The 19,190-nt window shown below is 40.5% G+C and overlaps 1 protein-coding gene across 1 annotated transcript; it reads right to left on the reverse strand.

Moving 5' to 3' along the window:
• Positions 1–4,971: 4,971 nt before the first annotated feature.
• On the reverse strand, positions 4,972–6,815 carry LOC142453353 (olfactory receptor 7G2-like). The gene is made up of 2 exons (XM_075555024.1): positions 6,805–6,815; positions 4,972–5,920 (listed from the first exon to the last, which is right to left on the reverse strand). The coding sequence occupies exons 1-2, from the start codon at positions 6,813–6,815 to the stop codon at positions 4,972–4,974; spliced, it is 960 nt and encodes a 319-aa protein (XP_075411139.1).
• Between the last annotated feature and the right edge of the window lie 12,375 nt (positions 6,816–19,190).

Consider the following 19,190-nt stretch of genomic DNA (forward strand, 5'->3'; position numbering starts at 1 on the left):
GCCAGGCTCCCCAAGTGAACAAGTGTCAGCAGAGCGTCCAGGCTAAGAACAGACAGCAAAGAAGGCCTGTGCTCCCAGCTCTGAATGAAGAAGCCGCTGAGAACATATGCATCACTTCAAAGCATTGTCAGATACTGAGAGCTTAACCGAAGGAAAGTCCAGCCACAATGCTCCTTGGAACTGAGGATGGAGAGACAACATTTGAGGACTTAGAACAAATTCTAGGAGGGAGCAGTCCCTGGTGAAGGGCATCAAGATTGGCAACATTCAGGGTTAGTGAAGAAGGGGACAACCCTCAACTAGATGTATTGACACCATGGCTTCAAGAGTGGGCTCAATTAGTTTATAGCATCAATGGTGCATTTAGTGCAGGACCAGATATTGTTTGGGCCCATGTAATGGGGTTGTCATGATCAAAGCTGACTCAGTGACAACTAACAATGTTTAATCAAAACATTTGTATAGGAAATCAGATAGACAGGTTGGTTTTATATTACATCATAGGGTGAAGCGAACCAAGAACTGTTACCTCGCAGTAGAGCAAAAATTGTGTACATGACCTTGGGCTTTGCAAATATAATAATGTTGAGTTGAAAAAAATTTGGGAAACGTATGCAATGCTTGTGGGGACATAAAAGGATGCAGCACCCTTAGAAAATAATTTGCCTGTTTATATAATTTATAAATACAGGGCTAACTTTGGACATAGAGATTTCATGCCTAGATAAACTTACTGCTAATAGTTATGACAATATGTGTCCACACAGGATATTATATAAAATACTTATTAAATGATTGAAAATTCTTAAATGCAAATCAGCTGATATTTGCATAAAGTATGGTACAGTCATGTGATGGTATATTATTCCACTAAAAAGGTAATGGAATACTGATATATATCTCCTTCAGTGTTGTTTGTTCAGGTGTACACAGGGTAGTTCAGTCTCCTTCAGTAACTCTGTGTCTATCTAACATCTATGACATAGCTAGGCCTTGAAAACATTGTGCTAAGTTAAAGAAGCCAAACACAAAAGTCCACATATTATAACATTTTATTAACACAGAGACACAGATTGGGCAAATCTATACGGACAGTGGGGGAGTGGTGACTGGCTTTGTGTCCAGAGGAGACAGGGGAGTAAAAGCAGGAATAAGATTCCTTTTCAGATGATGAAATTTTCCTGGATCAGGATCATGGTTAAGGGTTTGTGCAACAATGAACATGTTATTAATGTTGTTTAAATGGAAACTCATTTTTGTGATGCTAATTTATAGTATGTGTATTTTCCCACAAAAAATAAATGATAAAACTTTGAAATCAGTTAGAAAAGCAAACAATTTTGAGGGCTGATTGAAGCAATATACGAAGAAGTGTGATGGAACTTATTTCCATTGTCATTTCCATTGTGTCATTTCATAGTGACCCTATAGAATAGGAGTGAACTACCTCTGTGAGCTTCCAAGACTGTAACTCTTTATAGGAATAGAAAGTCTCATCTTTCTCCCACAGAGCAACTTGGATTTTTAACTTTTGACCTTTCATTTAGGAGCCTAATGCTTAACCACAATTCCACCAAATTAAGGCTTTTCCAGGGTGATAGAAAGATGCAGTGACATTTTAAGAAAACAACAGTATGTTCACAATTCCTATTAGCTGTACAAGACACTATCACTGAAGACAAAGCAGGGGAATAAGTAAAGGTGGTGAAGAAAGCTGATGGTGCCTGGCTATCAAAAGATATAGAGTCTGGGGTATTAAAGGCTTGAAGGGAAACAAGCGGCCATCTAGCTCAGAAGCAACAAATCCAACGTGGAAGAAGCACACCAGCCTGGGCAACCACAAGTTGTCGAAGGGATGAGGTATCAGGCATCATCAGAACAGAAGATCATATCACTGTGAATGAGGGGACGGAGTGGGGAGTAGAGACCCAAAGCCTATTTGTAGCCAACTGGACATAACCTTACAGAAGGCCCTCAGGGAGGAGACGAGCCAGTCAGGGTGCGATGTAGCAACGATGAAGCACACAACTTTCCTCTAATTCCTAGATGATTGCTCCCATCCCATTATCATGATCCCAATTCTGGATTACAAATATGTCTAGACAAGAGGATGTACACTGCTACAGAGAGGGACTGGAAACACAGGGAATTGAGGGTGGATGCTCTCTTCAGGACCAGTGGTGGGAGTGGTGATACTGGGAGGGTAGAAGGAGCGTGGGTTAGAAAGGGGGAACTGATTACAAGGATCTACATATAACTTCCTTCTAGGGACAGACAACAGAACAGTGGGTGAAGGGAGACATCAGACAGGGAAAGATATGACAAAATAAGAACTTATAAATTATCAAGTGTTCATGAGGGAGGGGGAAGTGGTGAGGGAGGGGGAAAATGAGGAGCTGATGCAAGGGGCTTAGTTGGAGAGCATATATTTTGAGAAAAATGAGGGCAATGAATGTACAAATGTGCTTTACGCAGTTGATGTACATAAGGATTGTGATAAGAGTTGTATGAGGCCCTAATAAAACAATAAAAAATTGCATGAATAAAAGAGCATCAAAGGAACAATCAAAAAATTCAGGCTGATGATCAGTACTAGAGGCAAAGATTGTAATGAAACTGAGAGGTAGTTCAATTGGATACTGTGTTGATGATGATGCTTTATTTCTTAAATTGGGAATAAATTTATATTTTGTTATTATATTGATATTCTTAGAGAAATAAAGACCAGTTTGCACATCAAATTTTATATAATTCTCTAAAGTGTAAATCCAAGGAAAGGCCTTTTATATTCTGGAGTCTGTATAAGTTTCCCACAGTCTTCCCATAGAAAAATAATGTTTCTCAGACTTGAGTTCATCAAGGTCTCAGATGGAAAGCATTAGTGATGAACTTGAAAATGATTGTTTCATGGATGCTCACCTGGTGACACGGTAAGATAAGCATTGGACTGCTGATTGCAAGCATTTTCTGTGGCTCAAACACATCGTACTTTCAGTGGGGGCAAGATGAGGTAATCTGCTCCCATAAAGATTTACAGATTTCAAAATCCTGTATAAGGCCATTAGAGGAGCCATGCTGGTTGAGTGACTGTTCACTTAACTGCAATCCACAAATTTGAGAGTTCTAAACAACCTGCAGCTTTTCAGGAGAAAGACTTAGCTTTCTACTCCCAAAACATTCTCAGAAACCCACAGGGGGGATGTTATCAGACAGCCTAGAATAGATGACAGCAAAATTGGTCTTTTCTCTTTGGTTATGTAAACTCTAAGATTGGGAATAAATCTCATGGCAGGAGGATACGTATATTCTAAGACGGAGTTACTCACATTTTTTCAGCATATCAGCTACTTGTAAAATGATCAAGTCAAAATGATCTACCAATTACAAAAATGCAAAACCTATTTATATTTACTTTCCTATTTATTACACTTGTTCATGAATGCATTGAGAACTCTTTATATGTATGCCTTATGTTTATGTACCTTGCATGAGTCCATATCACACAACACAACCCAATCAATTGTGTACATCTTTTGTCATTACCTGAGTTTACTCTGATGACTTTCACTGAATGGAATGAGACAGGGAGGCATAATCTGGACCATAGCTGCTGATAGCCAGCCTCACCCACACTTCCAAATGATCATCGGTCATGGTGGAACGGTGCTTGGACTTAATGATCTTTACGTGGCAAAAGGCTGAATCACATAAGTAAGTAGAGTTTGCAGAACTGTTTATGTGTTCTGTACATCAACGGAATGTCGGTTATAAAGGTCAAAATTTCCCATTCCATAAGAAAGTGATATGTTTTTCTCTTCTTATATGATCCAGCTCCCCACGCATTGTAATGCCCTTTCTTATGTTTAAGAGGAAAAAAAACAATGTCTAAAAATTGGTTATAATTTAGCTCATCACTTTTAGTCCACTTAGAGCAGATATTTGCCCATGCATTTGAAACCTAAGTTTGTGTATGATGGTCTGCACTGAATATCAATTAAGTGACAAGAATGATGATAGGCTTATGTCTATTTCTGTAATGCCATGCAATGTAACCACACTACATTTATGATCAACTAGTAGATAGAAATCGATGTATTGAGGACCCCTGTTCTAAGAGATCCTAATGCATTTGTTTTGGGGGGAAAGTAAAAGAAATTGAATTATGTAAGCTTAGTGCTTGACGATATCTAGGATAGTTGTCCTCTAGAGAGAGGCTTAATTTAACTCCCCTATGAAACCTCAAATGTTCCCTGCTTTAAAATATGTTTCCTTAGTGAATTAACTATTAGCTGAAAGTTCCAAAAAATGTATCTGTTTTTCTTGCAACAACTCATAGATATCCTGTTTTATATCATAACTGCAAACTCCAGACTAGAATATCACTAATCAAAGGTCATCCCCTTCATCTAAGCACCTCTGCAGAGATGTAAGAGCCACCCTTTTATCTTGTTAATGATATTCAATGGTTTCCAAACAAAGGACATAGAAAGAGTATAATAGGATTAAACACTTATCCTACGGGACACATGTCATCTGATGTCTCCTATGAAGACTTTATTACAAATGAACCTGAGAAAGAGAGTGTGTTTTCTTTCTGTATTAGATTCTCTCGGTGGTACCATATCTGCATGTGAGATGATTATCTGGAATCATGAGGAAAATTACATCTGGGATGAAGCCACCATGTTCAAGATTTCTGTTCTATTTTGGTAAATTCTCTAAATTTCATCTAAGGAAAGATAGCTCTTTTATTTTTTGAGCAATGAACACTCTGAACATCTCTTAAATATTAATCCCAAAGGCTTCATCATTGAGGATGTTGAAATAGCCTACTATTCCCTAGCACAAACTTGAACATATTATTATGATATTTGATGAAATTAAATTTAGAGTGAATGATGTTGATGGTCAAAAAGGTATTATCCCAGGCAGTTCTGAGCAATCAATAAATTATCAGAGATGATACAATCATTACAAAGGAGACTCCCTAACAAAGAGTTTTCTCAAGCTCACCTTTATGTCTTTGTTCCTCAGACTGTAAATGAAAGGATTCATCATCTGGGGCACCACAATGTACATCACTGAGGCGACTGCCGTTTTTGTCGAGGACTCTGTAAATAAAGAACTTACATACACACCAACACCTGTCCCATAGAATAGTGAGACCACTGACAGGTGAGATCCACAGGTGGAAAACACTTTATACTTCCCACTAGATGATGGAATCTTCAAAACAGAGGAGACAATTTGCGTGTAAGAGAATATGATCCCAGACAGAGGAACCCCCACGAAAATGGAAGCAACAGAATAGACGAGGATGTTATTAAAGAGGGTGCTGGAGCAGGCAATCTCAAGGAGCTGAGCAAGATCACAGAAAAACTGAGGGATTTCCAGGTCTGTGCAGAAAGACAGATGCAAAATCATCAGACTGTGCAGCAGGGCAACCATTATACTAGCTAGCAAGGAAAGCAGCATGAGCAGGCCACAGAAGCAGGGATTCATGATGACTGTGTACCTCAATGGGGAGCAAATGGCCACATAGCGGTCATAGGCCATTGCTGCTAGGAGAAAATTTTCAAAAGCACAAAAAAACAGGACAAAGAAAATCTGGTTTAGGCAGCCTGTAAAAGTGATGGTCTGGTTCTGTGTGAGGATGCTCACCAACATCTTTGGGATGGTAGTTGTGCTTACACAGATGTCAGTAAAGGAGAGATGGGAGAGAAAGAAGTACATGGGTGTGTGCAGGTGGGAGTCAGAGATGACAGCCCAGACCATGAGCAGGTTTCCAAGGACAGTGACCAGGTACATCATCAGGAACAGGCTAAAAATGATGGGCTGGAGTTCTGCATCATCTGTGAGTCCCAGAAGAATGAACTCTACAATGACTGTGTGGTTTCGGGGTGCTGTACCATTGATACCTCTGATGGAAAGATCAAGAAAAACACAGTTAGATGTGTGTTCCCGAAAACTTCAACGACAGCAGAAACAATGGACGCGGACTCTCTCTTGTGCAAAGGAACAAAAGAATAAAGGGGATGTCAAAAGTCTACTCTCTGGTTTAACTTTTGATTCTTCTAAAAAAGGAAAGAAATACCTTTACTTATAAAGGATTAGAATGCATAATTTTACTACTATTTCCCATATTTGTGTTTACATGTTCACTTAAATATTTATCTATTAAAAACAAAATGATAAACTTTAGTGGACCATGATTAGTAAACCTGGAGCACTCTGTCATTCCCAAGAGATAAGAGACATACATTAGTGATAACATTAAGATACTTTAAGAATGAAGATGATAAGATGTTGTTAGGAGCCATCAAATCAGTTTCAACTCATAATGACCCCTGCACTACTGCAGACAACACAGTACAGTCCTGGACCATCTTATTAATTGCTCAGATCTTGAGCCTGTGTTTTCTGCCTCTGTTTCAATCTATCTTTGTAACCCTAAAATTCTAGCAAATGTCATGAAATTTTGTTCACAGAAAACGGGTACTACTAGGTCTGTACAGAAAGACAGATTCACCATGGTTTGAAAAGCTTTGGCTGTTGATCAACTGTAAAATCATCTTGAATTTAGGGGCACGGTAAGAGACAGAAACAACTTGTGACCTCTTTGACACCCATGTAACGTTACAAAGAAACTTGACCAGAACTTGTGAACAAAAAAAAATTTCCATGAGAGTCCTAGCTCCAATTTTTACCCATATTTACCTTAATTACAGGCATGTATTCTTGGGTTTCCCTGTAGTTAAAAACTTGCCTTCTTTGCAAAATATAAACTAGCGGACTTCAGGTTACCTGGCTGGCATCCTCGAGGATGAGTGGCTGACATCTACTCTGGCCGTAGACAAGACGAGGTCTGTCCTCAGGAAAGACACCGAGTCTGTGTGAAGCACTATGATGTTCCTGGGCACAAAAAATCATCTCTGGCTGATGGTCATGTATGACCCCTCCTTCCTGGGAAAGAAGTCTTTAAGTGTCATGTCATCCATGTGCTATTTACAGCTTTTCTATCCCTGGAGGATCAATATCCAAAGGTCCTTATTAAGCCAACACATGTATTCTCTCTTTCATCCTGGGACAGTGTATATTGTTAATTCTCTCACATTGTGAGGTCAGTTCAACCTTAATTGACCTTGTCCTTTTTTCTACACTGCCCTGCATCATATATGTTATAAATATGGACCCACATATTTTCTTGGTGGAAGTCAAATTTTCTTTTTAGATAAACAAAGAATTCTCTCTTGATCAATGATATCAAAAAATTCAAATTAATATTAGGTGTGGAAGTGCATTTCAAATTTTTGAGTATTTAGAAAATAGGTTTATAAATATTCTTATCTCTCTCACTGCCACTGAGTTGATGCTGACTCATGGTAAGTGTGTGACTTCCCCTGTGCGTTTCTAATACTGCAACTGGACATTTAATAAAAATAGGCTCCAGCAACACCACTATTAGGCATATAACCTAAAGAATAAAGACATAACATGAGTGCAGGTGTGTGTTCCCATGTTCATAGCAGCACACTTCACAATAGCTGGATATGAGAATCAACCCCAATATGCAACTGTGGAAGGATGGATGCACAAAGGTTGGTACCTACACACAATGAAATAGTATGCACCCCTACAAAACAACAATGAAAACAAGAAACACCACATAACCGCAAAGGACCTGAAACCATTATTCTGAGTGAAGTAAATCAATCACAAAAGTACAAGGATTTTATGAGTCCACTACTGTAGAATAAACACCAATTAACAAATCTGAGGGATCAATTGCTGAACAAACAGAGAGAAGGCTGCCTACAGGGCCTGGAGGAAACCTTATTTCCCTTCTGTTCAGTTCACAAGAGTCAGTGTGAAGGAGAAGGCTCCACCCTGACAGGGGTCCATCCTTTAAGAGGGGGAATTGGTGGGTGACCATCCATTTGAGGCCATACAACATGGAAACAAGCCAGGAGCAAATCGATGAGCTGCCACAGCAATGGAAGGAGAAGATTTCCAGAAATTCAAGCCAACATCAAGTGAGGGAATCTATCTACATCGCGGAGGAGACACTGATATTGTTGGTGAGTATGATGGGTATTTGGGGGAAAATTCACCTCAGACCCTCGAAGGGCTGCTTATCAGTAAGTGTAGGGAACCTAGAGGGACAATAGTCCAGATTTTATTTTCCTGGGCGCACACTGTGCATATGTTTCTATCCAACCTCCAGTGAATCACTCCATGGGCTAATATCCATGATGATCATGGAAGCTGGACCTTGCAGCCAGCACGGCAAATGCAGGGGCTACCCCTAAAGCACTTAACATAGAGGCCCTGTTGAATGAGCTGAACCCTGCCTCTAATCTGTCTGCACCATTGGAATGAGGACTGGGTACTTTGATAGGAGAGGAAGCAGAGAGTGGCTGCCGCAGCATGGTGGAAGTGGCCATTACTGGACCCTGAAGGAACCCCCAGCTCAGTGGGTGTTTAAGGAACGGGACCCAGCATCACCATACATGTTGTACCTATATGTCCACCTTGCAGTGACACAACAGGCTCTGATACATTCAGCAAGGACCTGCATTATGAATAATTGTTCCAGGAAGTTTCTGCCTGACACCAATCCCCATACTGAGGTCAACAGACCTGGATCTAATAGTCGATCGATCTCTAAAAGGCAAAAACTCGCGTGTTGCAGCTCAATGTGGAACTATACTCATTTAAACTCCTCACACAGACAGTGTCTGGAGTGCTGGGGCATTGGGTCAATTGATGATGTTAATAATGCAAAAGACTGCAGCCACAGGGGTTGATGGGCAATGCTGTATCTGTTTCTATTGTTGTTTATATGGGTTTTTGCTTTACTGCTTGTAGCTTTAAGCCTATACATTTCTCTTTCTTTCTTTCTTTCTTTCTTGTTCTGTTTACTTGGTTTCTGATTGTCTTAGACTTGTTATGCATACATTTGGTCTAAAATGATTCTCATGTTGTCATATTACTACCACAAAAGTAAATTTAAGACATCCAGTCTCCAGGGAAAAATTAATGGAATCTGGGTTCCTACTTAATTGTAGCCCTAATTCAAGAATAGTTAGTTCTGATCAAATGGTCCTGCTTGATACTAACCTTCATGAAATGATCACTGACTATAATGACGCTACAACAAAGTGTGGTGAAGTAAGTAAATGGTGCCCAGCTATCAACCTGAATAGTGCCTGGGGTCTTATTGGTACGTATTCTAAAAAGTAGCCATCTAAGCAAGGAGTCAACCATGCCAAAAAGGAAGAAGCACACTAGCTTGTGTGATCCAAAGATAACATTTGGAAAATGTGAATATGGCGCAGAGGAAGCATCAGAGCTAAAATTTGGAAACTCAATTTGTAGAAGGCTGTGGAGCATAGTGGGAGCACAAAGCACATCTGCCTTTTCTAGTCTGACTGAGCCCATGGCAGATCCCCTCCAGACCCAGACTAGAGTTCCAAACAGCCTTACTGTCAGGTCTTTGCAATCTTGATTATGCTGGATTGAACTCGATACTTGACCAGTTGACCACCTTGTAGCACCCAACCACTATTTATTTGGGTGCAGGTATCTCTTAGATGTTCCACGACAGAAATTTCTTCTCAGGCTCCTGGAGTGTTGATAGGGATCTTCCACCTCCCACACATTGTTTGCATTTTTGCTATTATAGTAATATAATCTTATCAATACCACCTGAGTATGATTTGTTTCTCACTGTCTTCTGTTGGGTTTACCAGATGTGAAGCACAGAGGAGTGGAGGTATAATGATAATAACTGATACAAGGTCATGGGGAATGCAGGGGTGGGGGATTGGCAATAGGGAAGAACAGAGGATTTCAGGAGTAAACAATGAAAGTGGGAGGGGTTTAGGGAGCACTGGAATTCATCTTGATTGCACCACTCATTTTAATGGTGATTTAACCATGGATGCTGGTGGGGCAGATGCTGTAAGATAGACGTGGTGCTGATTGTACAGCTCCCCTTGATGTGATTGAAATGTTCAATTGTATGATACACACATTATTTCCCACTTACAATGTTGGGGGGGAAAGAGACGAGTTCTTGGAAAATTCATTCTAGGTCTCAGCATCAGCTCTCATCAAGTTTCAATATCACTATTACAATTTTATTTTCTCACTGGAGTATATTGATACCTGATAGCATTGCTAGTTATCCATTGAGCTACTAATTACATGGTTGGCAATTTGAAGTCAGCATCTGCTCAGGGCAACAAAGGTGAGGGTTTTTACTAACATAAAAATTTACAGCTACATAAACTGACCGGACCAATTCTAACAATTTCTTTAGGATGAATATGAATCAGAATCCATTAAAAGCAGCTTTTTTATATCCCTCTCTGGAGTTTAAAAATGTTATTTCAGTAATTGAGAGATATTTCAGCATTATGTGTGGGAAAGCTATTGGAATTTAGTAATACTTCATATAATCTCAGGCATTAATATGATGTGGAAATTACATATGTTCAGGTCAACTTGACAAGTAAAGTGTAGATGGGGATTTTAGCCTGTTAACAAGGTCTCAGCCTAATGATCCCTTCAGGAGGTGTAAGTGAGATAAATGGCTCACTGGAGGCCATCTCTCTCTGTGTGCTTCACCTTCTGTTGGTGAGCTATTTGCAGAGACCTGCCAGAGCCTTGTGATGCTTCTCCTCCATTGGATTCACAAGACCCTTCATTCACTGACCTGTGATCTTCCTTGCTCTGCATCATTGCATGTAGCTGCATGAGTATGAAGAGTGATTGATGGACTAGTATCAAGCTTATGGACTTGATTTGGGCTAGGATGCTTTCTGGACATTCATTTACCTGTGATGTCAAGATCTTTCTTACACAAATATAGGTGTCATTGAATTAGTTTCTCTAGGTAATCCGGCCCAACATATAAGCTCAAAAAATTAATAGACATGCATTGGAAGGATTTAGAAGAAGGGGGCACAACGTGGAGAAATAGTCCTGAAAGTGGTTACTTTCTCCCTGGTCTCTAGATTTTCTTGCAGGTGCAGATGTACTATCATACATAGTATCCACATGGAGAAAACTTGTTGTCTTTCTTGGACATATTGTTACCACATTTTCAACATAGACCTGGGAAAACGCCTCTGGTAGTGTATTAGATGGTTGCTCCCCAAAGCTATTTTTACATTCAGTATTTTGGAACATGTTTATATCACTGATATGTTAAAGGGTGACTGCTATCTTAATTCAATAAATTATATTTTTAGAAGAGATTATGCTTATGATCCTGGTAGGCCTAATTACTATTGTGTATATTCTTGTAAAGTGGACATTGCGGAAAACACAGGAAATAGGAAGAAGCAACAAAACCACAGAGGGAAATATTTGGATCATAGGGACACAGTCCATGGACCATCTGGAGCCCATAGCTCTCCCTGCAGCTGGAAGAGACAATAGTAGACAAAAGCTGCTACCTTTGTTTCTGATTTACAGAATGCTGATCTCTGTGGCAATAAATTTTTTTTAAGTAGTCAACTTTCTAATAGTTTTATTTGGCTGCCAAGGAAACTAGTAGACATTTTAATTGGCAGTATCCTTCTTATTTTGATTTTTTATATGGGTAAATGAAAAACCTAGAATATACTTCCACTGGAACATTAACCAAAACCAGTAGAAATAGTTAATAGAATGTCTGCCGAGTAGCACACATTCCATAAAGTACATCTCATTTATTTGGGTTCCATTTACAAGAGTTATTTGTTTTAGCCACTGGTTGTTTCCTGAATCAATAAAGATTAGATTGCCAAAAATGAAACCCAATATGATAGAATAAAACTGGCCTAGTTACAATGTAAAATGTAATCCCAAATTCATTAGATTTCTGTAATGAAAGTGAGGCCACTGACTGAGAACAAATGGGATCTTGAAATGTGGGAGGGGACATATAGGCAGATATCCAGGGATGTGGCCACACTGAGTCCTGAAATTCCACTGCAACACTTGTGCCAACAGAACCAGAACTCTTACCTCTGATGGATGCGATGAACCCAGGAGTGTCAGATGATTCTGTGATATCACCTCTGATTTTGCGTGGGTCTATTCTTGGGCATCATGTGGGATAGATGCTTTCCTTGACATTATTGAGTGTGTTCAAGCACTACCCCTTGGTCTTATTTTTACATATAGACCTGTAAAGATAGAAACTAACTGACATTGAGTCTATCTTGATTGACAATATCCCTATAAGGCACTTTAGTAGAACTAACCCTGTGAGTTTCTGAGACTGAGATTGTGTGGGAGTAGAAAGCACAGTCTTTCACTGCTGACCTTGTAATTGGCAGCTCAACAAGTAACTACTATGACACAGAGCATTAATTCCCCAAAAGGTCCAAAGGTGACATAGGAATTGGGAGACTACACTCCAAATGAACAACTTGATATTGCTGATAGATAAACTCAACCTTGAGAATATACACAAAACTGGCTAGTAAGGATATAGGAGAATGCGCCACGGAACATAAAGTGGAATAAGTCTATGTTCATCTTTGTTGGTCCACTAACCACAAATATTTCACTCAAGGTTCCCATTAAGAGATTGAAAGTTAACCCTATAACTTATTTTTTTCCATTCTTTTTAAAATTTTTTTTATTTTAACAATTTATTGGGGCTGATACAATTCTTTTCACAGTTCATACATATACATACATCAATTGTATAAAGCACATCTGTACAGTCTTTTCCCTAATCATTTTTGTCTCTTTTCTTCTTTTACATTTTATTAGAGACTCAAACAACTCTTACCACAATCCATACATATACATACATCAATTGTATAAAGCACATCCATACATTCCCTGCCCCAATCATTCTCAAGGCATTTGCTCTCCACTTAAGCCCCTTGCATCAGGTCCTCTTTTTTCCCCCCCTCCCTCCCCATTCCCCCCTCCCTCATATGCCCTTGGTAATTTATACATCGTTATTTTGTCATATCTTGCCCTATCCGGGGTCTCCCTTCCCCCCTTCTCTGCTGTCCCTCTCCCAGGGAAGAGGTCACATGTGGATCCTTGTAATCAGTTCCCCCTTTCCAACCCACTCACCCTCCACTCTCCCAGCATCATCCCTCACACCCTTGGTCCTGAAGGTATCATCCACCCTGGATTCCCTGTACCTCCATCCCTCATATGTACCAGTGTACAGCCTCTGTCCTATCCAGCCCTGCAAGGTAGAATTCGGATCATGGTAGTTGGGGGGAGGAAGCATCCAGGATCTGGGGGAAAGCTGTGTTCTTCATCGATACTACCTCACACCCTAATTAACCCATCTCCTCTCCTAAACCCCTCTATGAGGGGATCTCCATTGGCCGACACTTGGGCCTTGGGTCTCCACTCTGCACTTCCCCCTTCATTTAATATGATATATATATATACATATATACACATACATACACACACTTATATCTTTTTTTTTTTTGCATGATGCCTTATACCTGGTCCCTTGGGCACCTCGTGATCACACTGACCGGTGTGCTTCTTCCATGTGGGCTTATTTGCTTCTGAGCTAGATGGCCGCTTGTTCACCTTCAAGCCTTTAAGACCCCCCCTATAACTTATTTATGAAGCTTAGAATATGTGGTAGATAACACACTACCAAGTTAAAGAACAAGACTTGCCTCTACATACTCTAAATCAAGCTTAGGTACATTGGCATGTTATGTTGAATTTATGAGGTGAGATTCCCCAACCCACACATGGAATGGACAGTAGACACGTTGTATACTACAACCCTAGGAAACAAGTTCATGAAGAGAGTCCTACCATTCTTGAAGACTATGTGGTTATGTAAGCCAAAATTGATGTTGGAAGCTGCCTGACTTTAAGACCCCTAAATGCAATGTGCTGATTGGAAACCATGGGGGTGAGTGCCAAATGCATTAGAGAATAAAGACAAGGGAAGTGCGGTTACTGGAGGGTGCAGCAGAGTCAAAGCTTACAAGCTAATCACTGCCATTGAGTCCATTCTGACTCATAGTAATCCTCACTAGACTGGTGGGTTCACACTGCTGACCTGGGCAATAGCTGCTCAATTGGTTGTGGCATGGGTTTTTTTCAGAGTTAGTTGATTTAAAATAGAACACCCTAACATTTGTTCTCCATTTTGATCTTTTTAAAAAATATTTTCGGTTCTGTCAATTGCCAATTCTCTCCACTTTATTTTGATATTCTTGTGAATTTTTTGTATTAGTTTTTCTATGTTTTCTATTTATGAAATCTGAGCTAGGTAAATCTATAGAGACAGTAACTGAATTTATGATTTCTTAGAGGTATTTCAGGGGCAGTTCGGGGGAAATGTGGAGCTAATAGCAATTAGTATAAGTAGGAAACAATTTTTCTAAAATTAATTTTGATGAGGATTCTATACCACTTTTAAATATGGTTGAGCTACTTAATTGTATGGACTATTAAAAATAAAAATATCTATCTAAAAAAACTACTTTTAAGAAAAGAAACACACATGATCCACCTCTCATTATTGATTTAATTGTAGTTTCCTTTGAATAAAAACGTTATTTGGCTGCTTTAAAGCGAACTTTATTATCTCCCAGTCTTCAAGGTTCTAAATCAGAGACTAGGTAGCAGCAGCAGGCGTGTGAAAGCTGAAAGGCCCTGGAGGAGAATGCGTGCATTGCCTCTGCCAGCTGCAGGATGAGCTTGGGCTCCAGGAACTCCCAGGTCTCTGACCATATGACCCGGATGTTCCACTGTGGGCTCTGGTTGCCTCCTACTTTTCGCCATATTTTCTGTAGTGCCTATGTTATTTCTTCTGAAAAGACTTTTTCACCAATAAGGTAACAATCACATAACAAAAGATGTGTCATAGCGTGAAGAAATAACTGAAAGGTGAGAGCGACCTGCAGAGGAAGCTGTGGACTTTCCCCCAGGTAATGGCATCCTCAGTGTGGAGGATGCAGTTGTAGCGTGAAGAAATAACTGAAAGGTGAGAGCGACCTGCAGAGGGCGCTGTGGACTTTCCCCCAGGTAATGGCATCCTCAGTGTGGAGGATGCAGTTGTAGCGTGAAGAAATAACTGAAAGGTGAGAGCGACCTGCAGAGGAAGCTGTGGACTTTCCCCCAGGTAATGGCATCCTCAGTGTGGAGGATGCAGTTGTAGCGTGAAGAAATAACTGAAAGGTGAGAGCGACCTGCAGAGGGCGCTGTGGACTTTCCCCCAGGTAATGGCATCCTCCGTGTGGAGGATGCAGTTGTAGCGTGAAGAGAATAAGATCCCAGACAAAGGACCCCGCCCCAAATGCCACCCGGAACACAGGACAACGTGTTATCAACATGGGCGCTGACACAGGCCAGGATTCCCGTCTGAGCAAACTCACTGTGGAACTCTGGGAAGAGCAAGTTTGTGCAGAGGATACTTCAAAAGCAAGCCATCACACTAGAAATAAGGGTATCTGTCATAGTAATGACCAAGGGCAGTAGAGTAAGTGGAGCACACACGCAGGACTCCATGATGCTGTGTACCTCAGTGGGTGACATGTGGCCATGTGGCAGACATGATAACCATTTCTGCAAGAAGAAAAGTGTCAAGCAAAGTCAAAATCAGGACAAATCTATTCTGGTTGAGGCATCTTATGTAAGTGTTAATCAGATCTATCTGGATATTTGTTCATTATCAATTTGCGGATGATAGTGGTTATTATACAGATGTCATTAAGGGCAATATGGAGAGAAAGTAGCACAGAGGGAGAACATACTGTAGTCATAGGTGACAGACAAAACAATGAAGAGATTTCCAAACACGGTTAGCAGATACATGGTGATGAATATGGTGAAGAGGAGAGGCAGCAGTCCTGGATCTTCTGTTTATCCAAGGAGAAAGAACATTGAAACATATGTTTGGTTTCTGCATTCTCTATTAATGGATCTGGTTGAAAACATTGAAAGACAGGACAATCAAATTTATGGTCGACCAACTTCTAGCTGTAGCATCACCATGGGAGGCAGATGTTATCTTGAGGAAGGATGAGGAGTAACAGGAAAATCCTCAACAGAGAAAGATCTGTTGTCACCTCAGGAAAGATGATCACATATTACACACCTTGATAGGAGATGAAGGGGCCCAGTTTTCAGTGAGTTGGGCGGCCAACTGGAAAGTCAGCAGTTCAAATCCAATCTCCACTCAGTGGGGGGGAAGAAAAAAGATTTCTAGTCTTGCAAAGGTTTACAGTCTTCTTACACATCTGCTGTGGTAGTTCTCCCCTGGGCGATGGGGTATAAAGGAGTCAATATAGGCTCAATGACAGTGATTGGGTTTGACAAAGGAAGAACGTCTAAGTGAGATGTCACAGGGTGTCTTCTGGCTTTGTAGCCATGTAGTCAAATGTGCCAAATTTCTTCTTCTTTGTTTGTGTCATTGAGTGGTTTCCTCTCCAGAGTAACCATGTGAACAAAAGAATAAGAAACGTCACGGTCCAGCACAACCTTCACAATTGTTCCTATGACTGAGCCCGTGGATGCCCCCGTGGCATGAATTCATCTTCTCCAGGGCCTTCCCCTCTGTGCCTCCTCGCCTCTTTACAAGACATAACGTCCTACTCCAGAGACTGCTCGTTCCTGACAATAGAACCAAAGCCAGTAAGAGGACGTTTTGCCATCCTTGCCTCTGAGGAACATTCTTGGCCTTACTTTTTTTCTGAGACAGAGCTCTGTCCATGTTACTTTCCATATTCTCCTCCAGGGCCACAATTCCAATATATAAATTCTTCTTTGATTTTCCTTATTCAACCTCCAAGACATTTCCTCTGTCATAGTGCCCTCGCCACTAACTGATGGCACTCACTGACTAAATTTTCCTGATCTCAGAGCTAACTAGGGAAGCTGACTGGTCAAGCTCCCGGGGCATATTTCTGCATACCTAGCCAGGGGCAGATATAAGCACAAATACACTTGGTTTTCAACCCAAACCAGGAAACCCCCAGTCCAACTCATTCGCAGTAGTATCATACAGAGAGCAGTTACTGCACGGTCTACCAAACTGCCTCAGGGTTACTGTACAGGGAAACCTGAGGGTGGTGTCCATTGTGAATGAGCTAACTCTTCTCAAATGCTAGGGGCTCTCCAGCCCCAATGGGCATATCTAACTCCTACTTCCTCAGCTCTGACCTGCATGGCCCTGTCTTAAGACACCTGAAAGCAAAGAAGGCCTGTGCTCCAAGCTCTGAATGAAGAAGCTGCTGAACACGTACGCATCGCTTCAAAGCATTGCCAGGTAGTGAGAGCTTAACTGAAGGAAAGTACAGCCACAATGCTCCTTGGAACTGAGGATGGAGAGACTACATTTCCGAACTCTGAACACGCTCTAGGAGGGAATAGTCCCTGGTGAAGGACATCAAGATTGATAACAATCAGGGTTAGTGAAGGAGAGGACACCACTCAACAAGATGAGTTGACACCGTGGCTACAACAATGGGCTCAATCAGCCGATAGCATTAATTGTGCATTAAATGCAGGAACAAATACTCTTTGGTCTAAAGTAAAGGGGTTGTCATGATCAAAGCTGATTCAGTGACACCTAACAATGCTTCACCACAACATTTGTATATGAAATCACATTGACAGGCCTGTTTTATTTTGCATCACAGGGTGAAGTGAACCAAGAAATGGTGGCTAGCAGTGGAGCAAAAATTGTGTATATGACTTTTCACCTTTGCAAAAATAATATTAAGTGCTGGTAAGGTCGAAAATAATTTAGGAAACATATGCAATGCTTGTGGGGACATAAAAGGATGCAGCACCATTAGAAAATAATTTGCCTTTTTATATAATGGATAAATACAGGGCTAACTTTGGACATAGTGATTTCATGCCTTGATAAACTTACTGCTAATAATTATGATAATATGTGTCCACACAGGATATTATATAAAAATACTTGCTAAACAATTGAAAAATTTTAAATGCAAATCAACTGATGTTTGCATAAACCAGGTGTGGTATAGACATGTGATGGTATACTATTCCACTAGAAATAGGAATGAAATACTGATATATATATACATCTCCATCAATGTTGTTTGCTCTGATGTACACAAGGTAGCTCACTCTCCTTCACAAACTCTATGTATATCTAAGATCTATGAAATAGATAGGCCTTGAAAACATAGTGCTAAGTTTAAGAAGCCAAACACAAAAGTCCACACATCATAACATTTTATTAACACAGAGAGGCAGATTGGGCAAATCTATACAGATTGTGGGGCAGTGGTGACTGGGTCTGTGTCTAGAGGAGACAGGGCAGTGGCTGCAGGAATGGGATTCCTTTTCAGGTGATGAAATGTTCCTGGAGCAGGATCGTGGTTAAGGCTTGTGCAACAATGACCACGTTATTAATGCTGTTTAAATGGAATCTCATTTTTACGATGCTAATTTACATTATGTGTATCTTTCCACAAAGCTAATAAATGACAAAACTTTCTTTTTTATGCTATATTGCCATATTTAAAAAAATCATTTTATTGGCGGCTCATACAATTCTTATCACAATCCATACATATATCCGTTGTGTCAAGAACATAGGCACATTTGTTGTCATCATCATTCTCAAAACATTTGCCTTCTACTTGAACCCTTCATATCTGAGCTCATTTCCCTCCCCACTCCCCCTTACCTCATGAACACTTCATAATTCATAAATTATTATTATTTTGTCATATGTTACACTTTACAACAACTCCCCCTGCCTTCTTCCCTGCTCTCCATCCCCCAGTAACGAGGCTATACGTAGATCCTTATAATCAGTTCCCCCTTTCTATTCCACATTCTCCCCACCCTCTAGGCATCGCCACTTTCACCACCGGTCCTGAAGGACTCATCTGGATTCCCTGTTTTTCCAGTTGCTATCTGTACCAATGTACATCTCTGGTCTAGCCAGATTTGTAAGGTAGAATTGGGATCATGATAGTAGGGGGTAGGAAGCATTTATGAACTAGAGAAAAGTTGTATGTTTCATGGTTGCTACATTGCACCCTGACTGGCTCATCTCCTCCCCACAACCCTTCAGTAAGGGGTGTCCGGTTAGCTATCAATGGGGTTTGATTCTCCACTCTGCACTCACCCACATATTCAATGATATGATTTTTTGTTCCTTGATGCTTGATACCTGATCTCTTTGACAGCTCCTGGTCACACAA

The sequence above is a fragment of the Tenrec ecaudatus genome, chromosome 1 (genome assembly GCF_050624435.1).
Source record: "Tenrec ecaudatus isolate mTenEca1 chromosome 1, mTenEca1.hap1, whole genome shotgun sequence".
Taxonomy (NCBI): domain Eukaryota; kingdom Metazoa; phylum Chordata; class Mammalia; order Afrosoricida; family Tenrecidae; genus Tenrec; species Tenrec ecaudatus.